Genomic DNA, 20,192 nt, shown 5'->3' with positions numbered 1-20,192 from the left:
AGAAAATAAATGCATGGACGCTCCTGGCTCGAGGCTGGGAAGTTGTGGAGGGGGTGACGTACAGCACACACTGTCCTTTAGAGCGGGTCCAGTGGTCCTCTGAGAAGGGGGACAGACACAGAGACAGGAATGGGTGAGGTGTGTTGGGGGCCTGAGTGTGGGTGAAGACTCGGAAAGAATTTTGTATGTGGAGCTGAGCTGCTTAGGTCTGAAAGGCTCTGTCATAAGGGACTCTGGGTTCTGAAATAGGACAACGAACTGAGCAATATGAATGCAGGGTTTGTGAGGGTGTCCCATCCATGCCACTGTCCATATGGGCCATACAGATTCCACCTCTGACCTCATAGCTATCAAATACCTGGCATGCATCTGACACTTCAATTCAGTCTTTCCTCATGAAACTGAACATGAAGGAGGAGGCCTCAGAAAAGAAGGGCAGGAAGCGGGAGGGCGGGGAATGGCACCTCCCTGCTTTTGTCTAGCACAACTCACCTCATAGAAGAGTCCTTCTGGGAACTGCTGGAAGCACTGAGCGCACACGAAACACTGTTCATGGTACAGCTCCCCGTTACTGTTTACGATCTTCTCAGCGGGTGCAAAGCCGCCCTTGCAGCGCTCACAAGTGGCGCTGGCCAGGGCATTGGCCATGTTGCTGTAACACACAAAGAACAGCAGGTTGCAGACCGTCAGCCTCTTCTTAGATTGAAGACCAAACCACACCAAGAACCGTGAGCAGCGAATTCTATCTGATCACAAAAACCCTATTTTATCTAAAAAGTTTAGTTTTTCGCTTGTTCCTTACGTGCTCTGAACTTGGACTCCTCAGCCTCTACCCTAGCATCTGAGGCTCTGTAAGGGTGTCCCACTTTGATTCTGTCTCTAACATTTTTGGCATTTTTCTTGCTAAATATATTATGAGTGCGTACCTACTATGTGTTAGGCACCTGAGACAGAGATGAAAGTTATAAGCTGCTCTCAAGGAACTTGGTTTACAGCTTTATAAGAAGCTTAATTAAAATATCCAAAAGTCGGCCGGGCGCGGTGGCTCAAGCCTGTAATCCCAGCACTTTGGGAGGCCGAGACGGGCGGATCACGAGGTCAGGAGATCAAGACCATCCTGGCTAACACGGTGAAACCCCATCTCTACTAAAAAATACAAAAAAAAACTAGCCGGGCGAGGTGGCGGGCGCCTGTAGTCCCAGCTACTCGGGAGGCTGAGGCAGGAGAATGGCGTGAACCCGGGAGGCGGAGCTTGCAGTGAGCTGAGATCCGGCCACTGCACTCCAGCCTGGGCGACAGAGACAGACTCCCTCTCAAAAAAAAAAAAAAAAAAAAAAAAAAAAAAAAAAAATCCAAAAGTCAGCATCTCAAGGCCAATTTCTTTCCCTTCTAAGAATAGAATCTAAAATGCTTGTCAACTAAATGCCATACCATATAACCTAGACACAGGTTACCCCTTTGATTAAATTCTGTGGAAAGCAACTGCTTAAGTAACCTTAAAACCAGCCAAGATGCCCCGGTCCTGTTCCCTAATCGGTAAGACGAACCTGATTACCAGTATTATAAAGTGTATCTTAAAACCACAAAATTTTACATAATAAAGATCATTTTACAGATGGCAAAAGAGGTTCACAGAGATGGAAGGATCAGACCAACATCACAAGGCTAATTAGTTAAAGGAAGGCACGGGACTAGAAATCCAGGTTCCCTGCTCATAAAATCACACTCTCAATCAAAACAGATTACACCACGAATTTCAAACACTTGAAAGGACATGACAGGGATACCATCACGTTTCATGGTTAGGAAAGTGATACCAGGCTGTCAAGTAACCACTGTTGTGGCTGGTGGTGTGGGAAATCCCCCCATCAGTAACCCCACTACACCTTAAAACACAGAAGGCATTCAATAAATAATCTCAGGCTCTAACCATTGTGCAGTTTGCAAGAAGAAAAGCAACATGGCAGCTGGGTGAGGTGGCTCACACCTGTAATCCCAGGACTTTGGGAGGCTGAGGCCGATGGATTACTTGAGGTCAAGAGTTCGAGACCAGTGTGACCAACATGGTAAAACCTCGTCTCTAATAAAAATACAAAATTAGCCAGGTGTGGTGGTGCATGCCTGTAGTCCCAGCTGCTTGGGAGGCTGAGGCAAGAGAATCACTTGAACCTGGGAGGCAGAGGTTGCAGTGAGCCGAGATTTCACCACTGCACTCCAGCCTGGGCAACAAGAACAAAACTCCATTTCAAAAAGGAAAAAAAAAAAAGAAAAGAAAAGCAACACGGCTTCGACAGGCATACAATTAGATCAGGATTTCACATGAAGACCTATTTGTAGGGAGAAGGTCCCCCATGCAGGGCAGGAACTGGTCAAGTGGTCCTTCAATTTTTGGCCAGTTTATTTTCACAGAACTACTCACAGCATGAGCTCTACACCTGTGTGTCTAGTCCGCTGGTACAGCTTCTGACCTTCCAAATATTTAATCAATGTACTTCATGAAGTTATTACCAACTTTCTCCTGAATTTTCACAACCAACTAGTGAGACAGACAGGTGGACAGTCTCCATTCTATAGACAGAGTAACTAACTGCCTTGCCCCTATTGGTTTCCAAGTTTTGCTGTTTCCTTAGCAAAAGTGGTCCCACTTACTTGCTTCACTCCCCTCCACACCTCTGGAAGACAACTTTCCCTCTGCCTTCCTCCCACAAATGTTTCACAAAACAGTCAGCCCGTTTTGTAGCCTTGCCATAAATAACTGCGTGTAGACACACCATGTTCATCACTTCAGACCAGTCAAAGATCAACTTTATCTAACAGGTTTGAATGCAGAATTAAATGTCACAAAAAAAAGGAAGGAAGGGAGAAAGGGAAGCAGCTTCACTGCTCAGTAAACCTGGCCTAAGCCTCATGTTAAAATGAATTTCCATTTTGTCATTTCAAAGTTCCTGTGGGCTGGGGAAAAAATCTGTACAATTCTCATCATCGCCCAGCTTTGCCACAAGCCAGATGACTGTGGCAGTTTCACAAAACTCTGGAGAGGTCTGTGCTTCTTCCTTCTTCCTGACCAAAGTCCACAGGTGTTCCTGGATGGAGGAACATGGTAAGCTCCACACCTGCCTGGTCATTCTCAGTACTGTTCTCATTATTGTTCCAAGGAAAAAGTATTTAAAACCATTTGGAAACCAGAAGATGCTGCTCAAATATATGGCACTGTGGTTAATTCTAAACCCTCTCAAAAGATTCACCAAACCTCAACAATCTTAATGGGACTCTAAAAGAGCCCAAAAAGAATATTCTAGAATGTCCTGGCTCATTATCACCTAAATCAGTGGTTTCCAAAATGTCGGGGTCACCATGACTCTTTCAGGAGGTGGAAAGCTCCTCTGTTTTCCAACTACATCTCTGTGGGAGGCCACATTTTCTTCATATATTTCATCTAAAACAATATACCGTAATAGGTTGAATGCAGAAACAAATATGAGAAACTTTTATTAAGACAGATATTAACGGCCGGGCGCGGTGGCTCAAGCCTGTAATCCCAGCACTTTGGGAGGCTGAGACGGGCGGATCACGAGGTCAGGAGATCGAGACCATCCTGGCGAACACGGTGAAACCCCGTCTCTACTAAAAAAATACAAAAAACTAGCCGGGTGAGGCGGCGGGCGCCTGTAGTCCCAGCTACTCGGGAGGCTGAGGCAGGAGAATGGCGTAAACCCGGGGGGCGGAGCTTGCAGTGAGCTGAGATCAGGCCACTGCACTCCAGCCCGGGCGACAGAGCCAGACTCCGTCTCAAAGGAAAAAAAAAAAAAAAAAAAAAAAAAAAAGACAGATATTAACAAGATTCACAAAAATGTAACATAATGCCATCCTTTCCTCTAAACCTCTTCCATTTTGGAAAACAGTTATTTTTCATGAAAACATTAATATTAACATTTGCTATTAACATGTAATAAGCTTATTGTTTTTTTTTAAATGAAATAATAAGTATTTTAAATTGTTCCCAGTTTAAATTTCTCATACAGTAAATACTGATAAATGAAAGTTCTTTGAAGACCTTAATAGTTTTTAAGTGTTAAGAGGCCCTTAGATGAAAATGTTTGATTATCACTGACCAGTTTAAACTCATTATAATATAGATTGTTTCTACTTAAGTTCAAATACTCAAGTAGAATTAGGAAATAGGTAGCTACATCATAAAAACAAGCACATAGTTACTTCCCACACACGGGAAAAATGCGCTAGTTTTAGAAGTAACATAATATGTATTTTGCAAGAAGTATTCCTTTTTATAACAAGCAGAGGAAAAAAGGAAACAGAACAATCCCCTTGCTGCCCCCTGAACCAGTCAGGCTTCCCTTTCCTCTTTTGCCTTTGACCCTCTGGCACAATGCCTGTTTTTTATTTTTTATTTTTTTTAAATGTTGATTTTATATTTAATACAGATGACAGAAATTACTTTAAAAAAGTCATTAGTGACAGTTATAGCTATCGGATTAGTTATAATTAATTAGCTAATTTTTAAAAAAAAGATTTTCACTAAAAACTGTTGATGACAAGAAATACATAAGTGGGGAAGTATCTACCTATCTATAGATATTTATATGTAAAAATCAGGCCAGGCATGACTGATGAAGCTGATCTACTTCCACAAATCAACCTCACACAGCACACTTGATATCTTGCTTTCCATTATTCAAGTGTGCAAAACAAATTGTTTGGTCCTAAAATGCAGCAATGTATAAATCCAAAAATCATCTTGAGAGTTCAAGCAGTGAAAAAATTGGTGACTGTATTATTACAATTCCCCAGTTACTGTCCAACTGACCAAGAGCTCTCGGTGAGTTGTGAAGATAAGTGACATCTGTACCACAGAGAACGGATTATGGAAGTAGAGAACCGGGTCAGTTAAATTCTCATTAACTCTTACTTGACAAATTGGGGATATGCAGTAATTCTAAGCTCACAACTTTGAATGAGGTCAATAATCTTGAGCTGGTCTGATGGCTACTCTGCATTTTCTCAAAAAATGTGTTTACTAAAACCCATTTAATAATATAAATTAGCCTAGCTTTTTCGAGTTAACAGTATGTTCTATATGTGTATTGATTTGCTACTTATACAATGTATGTATTTATTCATTCAATTAAGAAACCCAGTTAGCTTACTTCAAACTGTTGTTACACATAACAAAAATATTTATCTTTAAACAGTCTGTAATTTGTTTTTTTCACTGTTCCAACCCATCTGCCCCTTATCTTTGGGCTGTTTTAGAGTGCAGAATTTTTCTAATGTAATTCCTGACAGCGACAACGATAAGCCTCCCCTGCGGACGACATGATGAAAATGCAGCTACCAAGTGATCAGGAATCTACTGAAGACGGGGCCGCGGTGCTCTCAGTGAGGGCAGCACCTCCCTCCCATCTGCGTGTCGCTGCATGTCTTACCGACAAGGAGCCTCCTGTCTCCCTAAACGTGCTGTACTGCGAGCCCCTCAGAGCCCTACCACCCTGGAAAACTCCCACTCAAAGTCCAGTCAATAAAATTGTATGGGCCAGCTCAGGATGGCTCCTGAACAGCCAGCCAAGAACGCCCGACCTGGAAGAGGGCACTCCAGGAGAGGAGACACTCACAATTTTGCATAAAAGTCACAGAACTCCTTGTAGACTTTCACGTCACTGTGCCTGCGCTGCAGTTTGGAGACAGCCCTCTCGTCCTCGGTCCCATTGGCCTCAGGGACACTGTTAAGGGCCGCTGGTGGGATTTCTTCGTTCTCTGGGATAACGCAGGGGCGCGCTCGGCCTGAGAAGGCCATCGTGGGTGCTTGCGAGCTCTGAGCACAGGGACGAGAGCCGCAGGACACAGAGCCAGGAGAAACAATATCCAGGCCTCCCTGCTTCCCAGCCAGGGTCACTCCCACCGTTCCCACGCACGTCAGCCCGACCCGCCAGGGTCACTGCTGCTGCTTCATGTTAAGAGCTCAGCAGCACAGGACAGTTACATGGCAGTCAGGATTTACTGAGGCTTTCTGGAAGTTCCAAAAAACATTCCACAAAATAGTGACACAGTCTGTCAGAGCAGCAGTCCCAGTGGACTATGCTATAAACACTGCACTAGGAGACAGGGGCTACCTCCTAAGCCTCCAAGAGAAGGAAATATCCACATGTGCCTTGCATATTTGCCACAAGACTTCATCACCAATGCCGTGCTTTTCACTCTGAAGGGCATAAGAGGCTTTTGGAGACCTTGTAAAACACCCCCTGACAAGCTCTCCCTGAGGCTGAGGCTGCTGGCACACTCTGAGGAGCATTTGAACCCTGCCTGGCCCTGGGTTTCCACAACCCTGGCCATGACTGCCAGCTATGCCCGATGGGTCCCTTCCCCAGCAGGCCGTGAGCCCCTAAAACTAACAGCAATGTTTGACTTCTATCACCTTTGCTACTGGTACATAGTCACAGTCCAATCTCAGCTTCAATGAATGGGCACCAGTGGAAACAGACAAGGGCCGGTGCTTAGTTATAACTCTTCTACTGGACTCCAGCTAACCTCAAAGCTTAGGTGAGCTGACGTTTCTCAATCTCTACCATGACTAAGGAAGCTGTTACATACTCTGGCATTCTTGCTATAATCAGTCCACACTCCTGTCTCCTGTGATTGAGTTAGCAATGCAAAAGGAAACTAAATCACTAAGCCAAGAGAAAAGTCAAGCTGGAAACTACGTCAGGCAAACCTGCCTCCCATTTTATTGCTAAATAAGATAGCTACAAAGATAACAACCCACATCCCTTCCTCACCATTTGCCCACAAGAAAATTCCTTATGGACAAAGGACAGACACAACTCAAAGTCATCCCTCTGAAGCTCACCTGAGACAAATGCGTATCTGATTGCTTCCTCTACCCTATTGTTCATGTAAAAATGTAGGTTCACTGAGTCACACACAATTGTGTATTCATTAGAAGGCTGATAAAGAACTCAAAAGAATGCAACTTTTTGTCTCTTACCTACTTGACTTGGAAACCCCCCACCCACTTCGAATTGCTCCGCCTTACTGAACCGAACATATATGTATGTACATCTTACATACATTGCTTGATGTCTCATGTCTCCCTAAAGTGTATAAAAGCAAGCTGTACCTCGACCACCCTGGGGCACATGTTGTCGGGACCTCCTGAGGCTGTGTCATGGGTGTGTCATTAACTTTAGCAAACCACACATTCTAAATCGACTAAGACTTGTCTCAGATACTTTTTGGTTTACAGCAATGATGACAATCATGATGTAGCACTAGAGACAACTAAAGGGCTCAGAATCCTTCTCACGTCCCCGTCCTCTCAGGGCAGTGTGCCACCCACCAAAACCAAGAGACTGTGAAATAAAATCTACAGAACAGGCACAAGGCACACTGATGGGCAGTCACGGAACCGGCAGCGGATAAACAAAATGCAGTAGAGACACCAAGTAATGACCATAAATAATGACATCCAAGAGTCAGTGAGTGCTTCCTACCACGGCCCTTAATCCTTCCCATGGCTTCTGAGATAGGTGGTAGTTACAAATGAAGAAACTGAGGCACAAAGAGACTGAAGAACTACTAAGGAGGTAGTGGAGTCAAGACTTAAACCTAGGCACTCTGAGTCCAGAGCCTATGCTGTTAATCCCTATGTCAGAAAATGGTAAACATAATTACTGGGAAGCACAATTAGCCAGAAAAGATTAGGCAGCGGGTACCAGACAGGACTGGAAGCAGAAAGTGGGACCAAATCTTTCTACTTTGAACCCTAAAAATCTCACAGAATGGGTCCAGAACTCAAAGGCTGCGGGCTACAGATCCTGCCCAGGCCCAAGGGAATCACCATATTTAAATAAGAAAGAAACAACCTCATGGTTTAAAATTTTTCCTTTCAATTTATCTACATTTCCTAATTTTTTAGGTTTCTCTTTTATAATGACCATGTGAAACAGTGAGGAGGCAGGGAGGGAGGGAGGGAAAGAGACAGACAGACAGAGGGATGAGGACAGAGGCAGGCTGACTCAGACTGTAAGTTTAATGCATCCGGTGGAGGTGGCATGGTAGGAGGCAGGAAGCCACGTGAGCCTTCTGCTTAGAATTCTCCCTCACAGTCTCCCCAGTTATCATGTTACGTGACTACAGTACAGGAGTAAAACCAGGAATCTGACATTGCTGCAACGTGTGTGTGCAGGTCTCTGTCATTTCATCACACGGGTGGCTTCCTGTAACAACAGCCTCTATCAACTTACAGGACTATTCCATCACCACAGAGTTCTCTTTCATGTTATCTCTGACCATCACATACCTCCGCACACTGCAACACTCCTAACCTCTGGCAACCACTCCTTTGTTTTTCATTTCTATGATTCTGCTATTTAAAGAATGTTACCTAAATGGAATCGTTCACGTGACATCTTAAGGCTTTTCATTCAGCACAATGCCCTGAGACCAAGTTGCTCCACATGCCCACAGTTTGCTCTTGTTTACTGCCAAGTAATATTCCATGACATGGATGCGTAATTTGTTTCACCGTTCACCCGCTGAAGGACATTTAAGTACTTTCCTTCCAATTTGTGGCACTGTGAATAAAACTATAGACATTTCTGTATTGCATATATTTTTATTTCTCTGGGATAAATGCCCAATAGTAAAACTGCTGAGTTGTACGGTAAGTGAATGTTTAGTTTTAAAGAAACTGCCTGTGATATTGTGACTTTTAATAATAAATCTATTATTGGTCTCTGCCCCCCCATTTCCTGGCACAGGGCTCCGAAAACTCTTGACTCTCTGAAGTGGTACGTGTCTTTTGCAGGCTAATGTGACAGGTGTGGGGCTGGTTGCTGGAGAACCCATCATGCAATAAGAAGGCTGAAACTGCCGGCTCCAGCCCCAACCCCTTGGAAACGAGAGGAGCTGGGGATTTTGATAATCACCAGTTGTCAATGATCAAATCAATCATGCCTATGAAATGAAGCCTCCATAAAAACTCAATAGGATAGAGTTTGGGGAACTTCTGGGTTGCTGAACATATGGAGGTGCTGGGAGGGTGGCGCTCCCAGAGGAGAGAAGCTCTGCTGCTTCCCTACACCTTGCCCCATGTATCTCTTCCATCTGGCTGTTCTTAAGTTATGCTAGGTAAGGATTGCTAGGGGGAAGCAGATAGAGATCTTCCTTTTATCTGGTTTCCTCTACCTACATCTGTGACTATTTTAATGAGGGTGGTTGGCACACAGTGACCCTAAACAGAACTCTTCAATAGAGGTCACCTTAATATGACCTGGTTTTATGATCAAAGGTACCATATACTATGAAGATATTTTTAAACTGTTATCAATCAATGTAACATTTTATGTGAATGTAAAATAGGTTTGTGGCTCTGTTCCTTTGTTTACAATTTTGCTCGATCTCATTCTCTCCTCTTGGCCTTTTTTTCACTTCGGAGTATCCTAATGGGAGTCGGGCGGGAGAAGAGAGGCTGAAGTTCTGAAGGAAGAAAAGATGCAGCAAGAAAGCTTGATTGTCTTCTATCACATTGTATAGATCACCTTCCCATTAGCTTCTCCCTAGGAACTGACCACCCAACCAGCTGATTCTCAGCATAAATAACACAAGGCAAAGAAATTCTCTGCACATTACCCAAGCTACTTACACTGAAACAACGAAGGAGCTAATGTGGCAGGTAAAGCCAAGCAGGAGGTTCAGACACGTCCTCCACTGCAATGGTAGGAGTAAACAAGCCCTGGGGTTTCAGGAGCTGGTGACAGCACTGATGGGCTGCCCTTCCTTTAGCAGCCCATTTTGGCATTCTGGTAAAGTCTATTTCTTCTCGAAAAACAGTTGCTCGCATTATTCCACTGTTGGCTTTACATCATTCCTGGACATATGGAACTTTTACTATGTGCCCATGATGCAATAGGCCCAGTGTGGTACCTAAGAAGTATCCAGCCCACCATCAGTAGAAGATACTACAATCTGCTGAATGAATGAATGAATAAATAAATAAAAGTCATAGCCTCTGCTTCTATGAGTATACAGTGTATAGTCTGGTGCCCAGTGCTGAGTGAACAAGGTTGTTTTTATGTCCCTACTACTCTGAATAAGGATCTGTAACAGTGTGGCCATGGAAAGTTGAGGTGGTGGTCGGGTGCGGTGCCTCACGCCTGTAATCCCTGCACTTTGGGAGGCCGAGGCGGGTGGATCACCTGAGGTCAGGAGTTTGAGACTTGGCCAGGAGCCTGGCCAACATGATGAAACCCCATCTCTACTAAAAATACAAAAAATTAGCTGGGCGTGGTGGTGGGCACCTATAATCCCAGCTACTCAGGAGGCTGAGGCAGGAGAATCGCTTGAACCCAGGAGGCAAAGGCTGCAGTGAGCCAAGATCGTACCACTGCACTCAGACCTGGGCCATGAGAGCAAAACTCCGTCTCAAAAGGAAAAAAAGAAAAAAAGAGAGAGAAAGTATAGGCAGTACACAATTCTCCCAAAAAGATTACCTGTAGTCACTCCTCTTATTTAGCTACAAGAGAGTAAAGCTAAAAGAAATATGTTATTTTTCCAAGAGGACAAGGGAGTGGTTTAATTCTGAATAAACACCATAGCTCAACTTTTATATTCAGCATTTTGATACTGTGAAATCATTTTCAGGAATTATTAATGCCACTCTAAGAACTGCAAACAAATTTAATTCGAACTACTACTGCCACGGCAGTGGCATCAGAATAGCCATTGAAGTAGGGTGGGAGGATGTTATTTGAAAATACCAAAAACGTCAGATTCGTCTGAATAGCAGGTCTGCTAGGTGGCTTTTGATGAAGAATTAGGATTGTGTGAGGTCCTCAATACCCTAAGGGTGTTTCTTTTTTTAAATGTTGAAAGTATTTATTTATTTTACTGTTGAAAGTATTTATTTATTTTATTATACTTTAAGTTCTGAGGTAGGTACATATGCAGAATGTACAGGTTTGTTACATGGGTATACATGTGCCGTGGTGGTTTGCTGCACCCATCAACCTGTCATCTACATTAGGTATTTCTCCTAATGCTATCCCTCCCCTAGTCCCCACCCACTGACAGGCCCCAGTGTGTGATGTTCCCCTCCCTGTGTCCATGTGTTCTCATTGATCAACTCCCACTTATGAGTGAGAACATGTGGTGTTTGGTTTTCTGTTCTTGTGATAGTTTGCCGAGAATGATGGTTTCCAGAGTCATCCATGTCCCTGCAAAGGGCATGAACTCATCCTTTTTTATGGCTGCATAATATTCTATGGTGTATATGTGCTACATTTTCTTTATCCAGTCTATCATTGATGGGCATTTGGGTTGGTTCCAAGTCTTTGCTATTGTAAACAGTGTGGCAATCAACATACACGTGCATGTGTCTTTATAGAAAGATTTATAATACTTTGGGTATATAACCAGTAATGGGATTGCTGGGTCAAATGGTATTTCTAGTTCTAGATCCTTGAGGAATCGCCACACTGTCTTCCACAATGGTTGAACTAATATACACTCCCACCAACAGTGCAAAAGTGTTCCTATTTCTCCACATCCACTCCAGCATCTGTTGTTTCCTGACTTTTTAATGATCGCCACTCTAACTGGTCTGAGATGGTATCTCATTGTGGTTTTGATTTCCATTTCTCTAATGACCAGTGATGATGAGCTGTTTTTCATGTTTGTTGGCTGCATAAGTATCTTCTTTTGAGAAGTGTCTGTTCATATCCTTTGCCCACTTTTTGATGGTTTTTTTTTTTTTTTTTTTTGTAAATCTGTTTCAGTTCTTTCTAGATTCTGGATATTAGCCCTTTGTCAGAGGAATACATTGCAAAAACCTTCTCCCATTCTGTAGGTTGCCTGTTCACTCTGATGATTGTTTCTTCTGCTGGGCAGAAGCTCTTTAGTTTAGTCAGATCCCATTTGTCAATTCTGGCTTTTGTTGCCATTGCTTTTGGTGTTTTACTCATGAAGTCTTTGCCCATGCCTATGTCCTGAATGGTACTGTCTAGGTTTTCTTCTAGGGTTTTTATGGTTTTAGGTCTTACATTTTAAGTCTTTAAACCGTCTTAACTTTTGTATAAGGTGATCTAGTTTCAGCTTTCTGCATATGGCTAGCCAGTTTTCCCAACACCACTTATTAAATAGGGAAACATTTCCCTATGGCTTTTGTCAGGTTTGTCAAAGATCAGATGGTTGTAGATGTGTGGCATTATTTCTGAGGCTTCTGTTCTGTTCCATTGGTCTATATATCTGTTTTGGTATCAGTACCATGCTGTTTTTGTTACTGTAGCCTTGTAGTATAGTTTGAAATCAGGTAGCATGCTGTCTCCAGCTTTGTTCTTTTTGCTTAGGATTGTCTTGGCTATGTGGGCTCTTTTTTGGTTCCATGTGAAATTCAAAGTAGTTTTTTCCAATTCTGTGAAGAAACTCAATGTAGCTTGATGGGGACAGCATTTAATCTATAAATTACTTTGGGCAGTATAGCCATTTTCATGATATTGATTCTTCCTATCCATAAGCATGGAATATTTTTCCATTTGTTTGTGTCCTCTCTTATTTCCTTGAGCAGTGGTTTGTACTTCTCCTTGAAGAGGTCCTTCACATTCCTTGTAAGTTGTATTCCTAGGTGTTTTATTCTCTTAGTAACAACTGTGAATGGGAGTTTACTCGTGATTTGGCTCTCTGTTTGTCTGTTATTGGTGTATAGGAATGCTTGTGATTCTTGCACGTTAATTTTGTATCTCGAGACTTTACTGAAGTTGCTTATCAGCTTAAGGAGTTTCTGGGCTGACACAATGGGGTTTTCTAAATATACAATCATGTCATCTGCAAACAGAGACAATTTGACTTGCTCTTTTCCTAACTGAATACCCTTTATTTCTTTCTCTTGCCTGACTGCCCTGGCCAGAACTTCCAATACTATGTTGAATAGGAGTGGTGAGAGAGGGCATCCTTGTCTTGTGCTGGTTTTTAAAGGTAATGCTTCCAGTTTTTGCCCATTCAGTATGCTATTGGCTGTGGGTTTGTCATAAATAGCTCTTATTATTTTGAGATACACTCCATCAATGCCTAGTTTATTGAGAGTTTTTAGCATGGAGCACTGCTGAATTTTGTCGAAGGCCTTTTGTGCATCTATTGAGATAATCATGTGGTATTTGTCATTGGTTCTGTTTATGTGATGGATTACGTTTATTGATTTGCGTATGTCGAATGAGCCTTGTATCCCAGGGATGAAGCTGACTTTACCGAGGTGGATAAGCTTCTTGATATCTGCTGGATTCAGTTTGCTAGTATTTTATTGAGGATTTTCACACTGATGTTCATCAGGGATATTGGTCTGAAATTTTTTTTGTTGTTGTGTCTCTGCCAGATTTTGGTATCAGGATGATGCTGGCCTCATAAAATGAGTTAGGGAGGAGTCCCTCTTTTTCTATTGTTTGGAATAGTTTCAGAAGGAATGGTACCAGCTCCTCTTTGTACCTCTGGTAGAATTCGGCTGTGAATCTGTTTGGTCCTGGACTTTTTTTGGTTGGTAGGCTATTAATTGCTGCCTCAATTTCAGAACTTGTTATTGGTCTATTCAGGGATTTGACTTCTTCTTGGTTTAGTCTTGGGAGTGTGTACGTGTCCAGCGATTTATCCATTTCTTCTAGATCTTCTGGTTTATTTGTGTAGAGATGTTTATAGTATTCTCTGATGGCTCTGATGGTAGTCTGTATTTCTGTGGAATCAGTGGTGATACCCCCTTTATCATTTTTCATTGCATCTATTTGATTCTTCTCTCTTTTCTTCTTTATTAGGCTCACTAGTGGTCTATTTTGTTGATCTTTTCAAAAAACCAGCTCCTGGATTCACTGATTTTTTAAAGGGTTTTTCGTGTCTCTATCTCCTTCAGTTCTGCTCTTAGTTATTTCTTGTCTTCTGCTAGCTTTTGAATTTGTTTGCTCTTGCCTCTCTAGTTCTTTTAATTGTGATGTTCAGGTGTCGATTTTAGATCTTTCCTGCTTTCTCTTGTGAGCATTTAGTGCTATAAATTTCCCTCTACACACTGCTTTAAATGTGTCCCAGAGATTCTGGTACATTGTGTCTTTGCTCTCACTGGCTTCAAATAACATCTTTATTTCCGCCTTCATTTTGTTACCTACCCAGTAGTCATTCAGGAGCAGGTTGTTCAGTTTCAACGCAGTTGTGTGGTTTTGAGCGAGTTTCTTAGTACTGAGTTCTACTTTCATTGCACTGTGGTCTGAGAGACTGTTACGATTTCCGTTCTTTTGCATTTGCTGAGGAGTGTTTTACTTCCAATTATGTGGTCAATTTTAGAATAAGTGCTATGTGGTGCTGAGAAGAATGTATATTCTGTTGATTTATGGTGGAGAGTTCTGTAGATGTCTATTAGGTCTGCTTGCTCCACAGCTGAGTTCAAGTCCTGGTTAATTTTCTGTCTCATTGATCTGTCTAATATTGACAGTGAGGTGTCAAAGTCTCCCACTATTATTGTGTGGGAGTCTAAGTCTCTTTGTAGATCTCTAAGAACTTGCGTTACAAATCTGGGTAGTCCTGTATTGAGTGCATATATATTTAGAATAGTTAGCCCTTCTCATTGCATTGATCTCTCTACCATTACGTAATGCCCTTCTTTGCCTCTTTTGATCTTTGTGGTTTAAACTCTGGTTTATCAGAGACTAGGATTGCAGCTCCTGGTTTTTTCTGCTATTTGCTTGGTAAATATTCCTCCACCCCTTTATTTTGAGCCTATGTGTGTCTTTTCATATGAGATGGGTCTCCTGAATACAGCACACTGATGGGTCTTGACTCTTCATCCAATTTGCCATTCTGTGTCTTTTAATTGGGGCATTTAGCCCGTTTACATTTAAGGTTAATATTATTATGTGTGAATTTGATACTATCATTATGATGCTAGTTGGTTATTTTGCCGTTAGTTGACGCAGTTTCTTCATAGCGTTGATGGTCTTTACAATTTGGTATGCTTTTGCAGTGGCTGGTACTGGTTGTTCCTTTCCATGTTTAGTGCTTCCTTCAGGAGCTCTTGTAAGGCAGGCCTGGTGGTAACAAACTCTCTCAGTGTTTCCTTGTCTGTAAAGGATTTTATTTCTCCTTTGCTTATGAAGTTTTGTTTGGCTGTATATGAAATTCTGGATTGAATATTCAGCATTTAAGAATGCTGAATATTGGCCCCCATTCTCTTCTGGCTTGTAGGGTTTCTGCCGAGATCCACTGTTAGTCTGATGGGCTTCCCTTTATGGGTAACCCGACCTTTCTCTGTGGCTGCCCTTAACATTTTTTCCTTCATTTCAACCTTGGTGATCTGATGATTATGGGTCTTGGCGCTGCTCTTCTGGAGGAGTATCTTTCAGGTGTTCTATTTACTTAATTTGAATGTTGGCCTGCCTTGCTCGGTTGGAGAAGTTCTCCAAGATAATATCCTGAAGAGTGTTTTCCAACTTGGTTCCATTCTCCCTGTCACTTTCAGGTATACCAATCAAACATAGATTTGGTCTTTTCACATAGTCCTATATTTCTTGGAGGCTTTGTTTGTTTCTTTTCACTTTTTTCCCTCTGATCTTGTCTTCACGCTTTATTTCATTGAGTTGATCTTCAATCTCTGATATCCTTTCTTCTGCTTGATCGATTCGGCTATTGATACTTGTGTATGCTTCATGAAGTTCTTGTGCTGTGTTTTTCAGCTCCATCAGATCATTTATGTTCTTCTCTAACTGGTTATTCTAGTTAGCAATTCATCTAACCTTTTTTCAGCGTTCTTAGCGTCCTTGCATTGGGTTAGCACATGTTCCTTTATCTCGCAGGAGTTTGTTATTACCCACCTTCCGAAGCCTACTTCTGTCATTCATCAAACTCATTCTCCTTCCAGTTTTGTTCCCTTGCTGGTGAGGAGTTGTGATCCTTTGGAGGAGAAGAGATGTTCTGGTTTTTGGAATTTTCAGCCTTTTTGTGCTGGTTTTTCCCCATCTTTGTGGATTTATGTACCTTTGGTCTTTGAAGTTGGTGACCTTCAGATGGGGTCTCTGAGTGGATGTCATTTTTGTTGATGTTGACGCTATCCCCTTTCTGTTTGTTAGTATTCCTTCTAACAGTCAGACCCCCCCCCTCTGCTGCAGGTCTGCTGGAGTTTGCTGGAGGTCCGCTCCAGACCCTGTTTGCCTGGGTATCACCGGTGGAGGCTGCAGGAACGGCAAAGATTGCTGTCTGTTCCTTCCTCCGGATGCTTCATTCCAGAGGGGCACCCACCAGATGCCAGCCAGAGCTCTCCTGTGTGAGGTATCTGTCGGCCCCTACTAGGAGGTGTCTCCCAGTTAGGATACATGGGGATCAGGGACCCACTTGAGGAGGCAGGCTGTCCCTTATCAGAGCTCCAATGCTGTGCTGGGAGATCTGCTGTTCTCTTCAGAGCTGCCAGGTAGGGACAGCTGAAGCTGTGCCCACAACCACCCCTTCCCCCAGGTGCTCTGTCCCAGGGAGGTGGGGGTTTTATCTATAAGTCCCTGACTGGGGCTGCTGCCTTTTTTTCAGAGATGCCCTGTCCAAAGAGGAGGGAATCTCTGCCGGTAGCGGCCTTGCTGAGCTGCGGTGGGCTCTGCCAAGTTTGAACTTCCCAGTGGTTTTGTTTACATTGTGAGGGTAAAACCACCTACTCAAGCCTCAGCAATGGTGGGCGCCCCTCCCCCAACCAAGCTTGAGCATCCCAGGTCGAGCTCAGTCTGCTGTGCTGGCACAAGAATTTCAAGCCAGTGGATGTTAGCTTGCTGGGCTCTTGGGGTGGGACCCACCAAGCCAGATCTCTTGGCTCCCTGGCTTCAGCCCACTTTCCAGGGCTGTGAATGATTCTGTCTCGTTGGCATTCCAGGCGCCGCTGGGGTATGAAAAAAAACTCAAATGCCACCACTGGGGTATGAAAAAAAAAAAAACAAAACTGCAGTTAGCTCAGTGTCTGCCCTAAAGGTCACCCAGTTCTGTGCTGGAAACCCAGGGCCCTAGTGGTGTAGACGTAGGAGGGAATCTCCTGGTCTGTGGGTTGCGAAGACCGTGGGAAAAGTGCAGTATCTGGGCCAGGGTGCACGGTACAGTCCCTAATGGCTTCCCTTGGCTAGAAGAGGGAGTTCCTCGATCCCTTGCGCTTCCCGGGTGAGGCAACGCCCCACCCTGCTTCGGCTCACCCTCCTTGGGCTGTACCCACTGTCCAACCAGTCCCAATGAGATGAACTGGGTACCTTAGTTGGAAATGCAGAAATCACCCGCTTTCTGTGCCAATCTCGCCGGGAGCTGCAGAACGGAGCTGTTCCTATTTGCCATCTTGCCAGCAAATCCAGGGCGTTTCTTAAGAGGTTCTATACTCTAATCAACCCTCATGGCTAAGTTGGGTCTTTGGGAGATCCCACAGGACAGGTCTGAACCCCAAATGTTCCTTAAATCCACTCACAGCAGAGCGATTTCTACTTTATGAAAACAGTTGATGAATTTGTCATTTTTTGATCATCTACTGCGTGTTTCACTTACGGAATGACTGACCTACTGTGGCAAATCTGGGACCCCAGCTGCATGGGTCCAATAGCTTGGTTAAGGGCCCCCACTCACTGCACAGTGATGCAAAGTTGGCACACAGCAGTGTCCTGTAAAGAAGGTTGTAGAGCTTTAGATTCCAACTGTCTGCTAACTTTATGGTTTTAGTCAAAACTAACTCCACCTCTGACATAAGGCATGGCCAAAAACAAATAAGCTACTTAGAGATATCATACAAAAAATTACAGCTATTTCTAGCAGCTTAAATAATTAAAGCCTGGATAAACTCATGAAAATAGCAGCCAACATTTTTTAAAAAGCAGCTTTTAAAAAACCACTAGCAGCTTAAAATTACTCCTCTTAAGAAGTAACGATGGAATTATGTACATCATTACCAAATATTTCATCTGTAGGATTTAAAAGCCAAACTGGACATTTTAACCAATTGTCTCTAAAATACAGGACTCCAATACAGAAAAAGAGGAGTGCTTAGTAAATGCTTCACTCTATTCCACAAAGAGATTTGTATAACTGATGACTAAACAGAGCACTTGGCAATAACAACTACTAGATGAAGCTTCTCCAACTGTATTCAAAGGCTTCCAGGTCATAATGGGGCATCTGAATTGTTGGGGTGGCCTGGTTAAATTACCATATGCCAAAATGAACTGTTTCCACTATCATCCTCTATCCTGCTCAAATGGAAAAATATAATCTAATTTTCCCCAGACTATGAAAAACAAAACAATCATGACACGCAAGTAAAGATAATGAAACTGGGAAGTTCCTTCCCATTTCGTAGCTTCCAGAACAAATGCACTGTGTTTTATTTCAACAGAGAGTGAGAAAATAGACAAAGTTTGGCCACAAAAAGATTTGAATTTGTAATTAATATGCCATTTGGCCTTGTCAGTTTTTTTTCCCCTAATTCTTGATTGAACAGGCAAAAAGAAATTATTCATTACCACAGAAGCAAGAGAGTGATAAAGAAATAATGTACATTTCCTCAAGCTAGCTTAAAATAAAGAAAATAGCACGTTTTTTATGTGTTTGTATTAGCATTGCTTATTGGGATTATTATCAAAGGCAGAGCTACTGTGGCTTTGTTACGTATGTTAAAAATAACTGAAGAGTCACTAAAAGATTATCACCTAACAAAGATGAAATGAACGAAACAAATTCTCTCCCTATGCACCATCAACCCCATCCCAGGGGCCCAAACCATCCCAAACACTGGAATCAAAGTCCAGAAATTACAATGAGGTTGTAATTGTGAGAAGGCTATTTGCATCTGACAGTTTGCAAGAAACTCCCTCTGAAATGAAACTTAATCTAAGAGTTAGGAGACTCTCTTTGGTGTTGCAGATAGGTTTCTAGCATCCCAAACTTTATGATATCTTAACTGCATTTATTTCCCTTAAAAGGAAAATGAGTGAAATGCCATTCGATTATCAGGTTGAAATATTTCTGGAAGGAAACTAGCAGGCACCTATTTAAGTCTTAAAATCAGCTAAAATACAGTGTTTCAGATGGAATATCATCAGCCACAAAAAAAGAGAAAGAATTAGATCCTGTCAGTTGTGGCATCATGATGAGACTGGGGTACATTATGTTAAGTGAGATAAGTCAGGCACTGAACGACAAATGCCAGATGTTCTCACTCATATGTGAAAGCAAACATAAAACTGAACTCATAGAAGTAGAGCACAGAGTTGGTTATTAGAGGGTGGGAAGGGTGGCTGGGAGGGGAGACAGGGAGAGGTTGCTTAAGGGACTCAACATTACAGCCAAATAACAGGAATAGTTCTCGGGTTCCTCAGCACTGTAGAGTGACTAATGTTAACAATAATTTATTGCATATGTCCAAAAAGCTAGAAGAGGAATGTGAAAGTTCTAAACCCAAGGAAATGATAAATGTTTGAAGTGATGGATATGCTGGTTACCCCGATTTGATCCTTATGCATTACATGCATGCATCAAAATAACACATGCACCCCATAAATATGTACAATTATTATGTATCAATAAAAAATTCCTCCTCCAGTATCTGAGGGAAAAGTATCCTAGTTTTATTCCCAAAGCCCACAAAAGAGAGGCAAAACAGAGTGGCCACTCAGAAGCCCCAGGCAGAGGTGTGTCGAGGGACAGCCCAGAGAAGGCAGGAATGGCCCCACATTCAACCTCAACGCCCATGGGGTTCTGCAATACAAGGCAGGTCTGAAAGTGCTGTGTTGCCTCAGAGACACTGCCCACAACAGGCAGAAAGTACTGCAAATAAATAGTTCAGTTACTCAATCCTAACCAGTTTTTAAAGTCTTGACGGCCTATGTGGTGGCCTGTTGCTTAAGAAGCGCCTCTCCCTGGATGATCTCTAAAAAAGTTTCTAACATGAACCAAGCAACAAATACCTGCCCACAAAGGACTCTGTAAAGGACATGGAGCCTGGGGAAGGGAAAGGAGAAAGACTGAAATCAAGCTCCTCCCAGCACTCTCTCCTTTCCCGTGATATTCCCTGAGTGCCTCAGACACTCTTGTGACGCTCTTGCTCCCCGCAACAAGCCATCCTGTCCCTATGATAATGGAGACACTTCCATCACACAGGAAACCCATCATGGAAAGACACGAGACTGGATGGGAAAACAGAATGG

The 20,192-nt window shown here is 42.9% G+C and overlaps 1 protein-coding gene across 22 annotated transcripts in view; it reads right to left on the bottom strand.

Annotated features, from left to right (window-relative positions):
* Window positions 1–20,192, bottom strand: part of LIMS1 (LIM zinc finger domain containing 1) — a 151,900-nt gene that overhangs the window by 26,387 nt on the left and 105,321 nt on the right. For 19 of the 22 annotated variants that reach the window (XM_077958981.1, XM_028832281.2, XM_077958976.1 and 16 more), the window contains one exon: window positions 493–652. The exons of 1 other annotated variant lie outside the window; for it this stretch is intronic. In XM_077958981.1, the coding sequence (XP_077815107.1) occupies window positions 493–648 (156 nt within the window). In that variant the 5' untranslated portion in view covers window positions 649–652. Of the gene's footprint in view, window positions 1–492; window positions 653–5,630; window positions 6,053–20,192 lie in introns of those variants that run through there. 2 more of the 22 variants (XM_015113078.3, XM_001082828.5) reach the window with 2 other exon arrangements.

Source organism: Macaca mulatta, chromosome 13 (genome assembly GCF_049350105.2).
Source record: "Macaca mulatta isolate MMU2019108-1 chromosome 13, T2T-MMU8v2.0, whole genome shotgun sequence".
NCBI lineage: Eukaryota > Metazoa > Chordata > Mammalia > Primates > Cercopithecidae > Macaca > Macaca mulatta.
The sequence above is the reverse complement of the archived record's forward strand: the minus strand, read 5'-3'. Positions and strand labels throughout refer to the sequence as shown.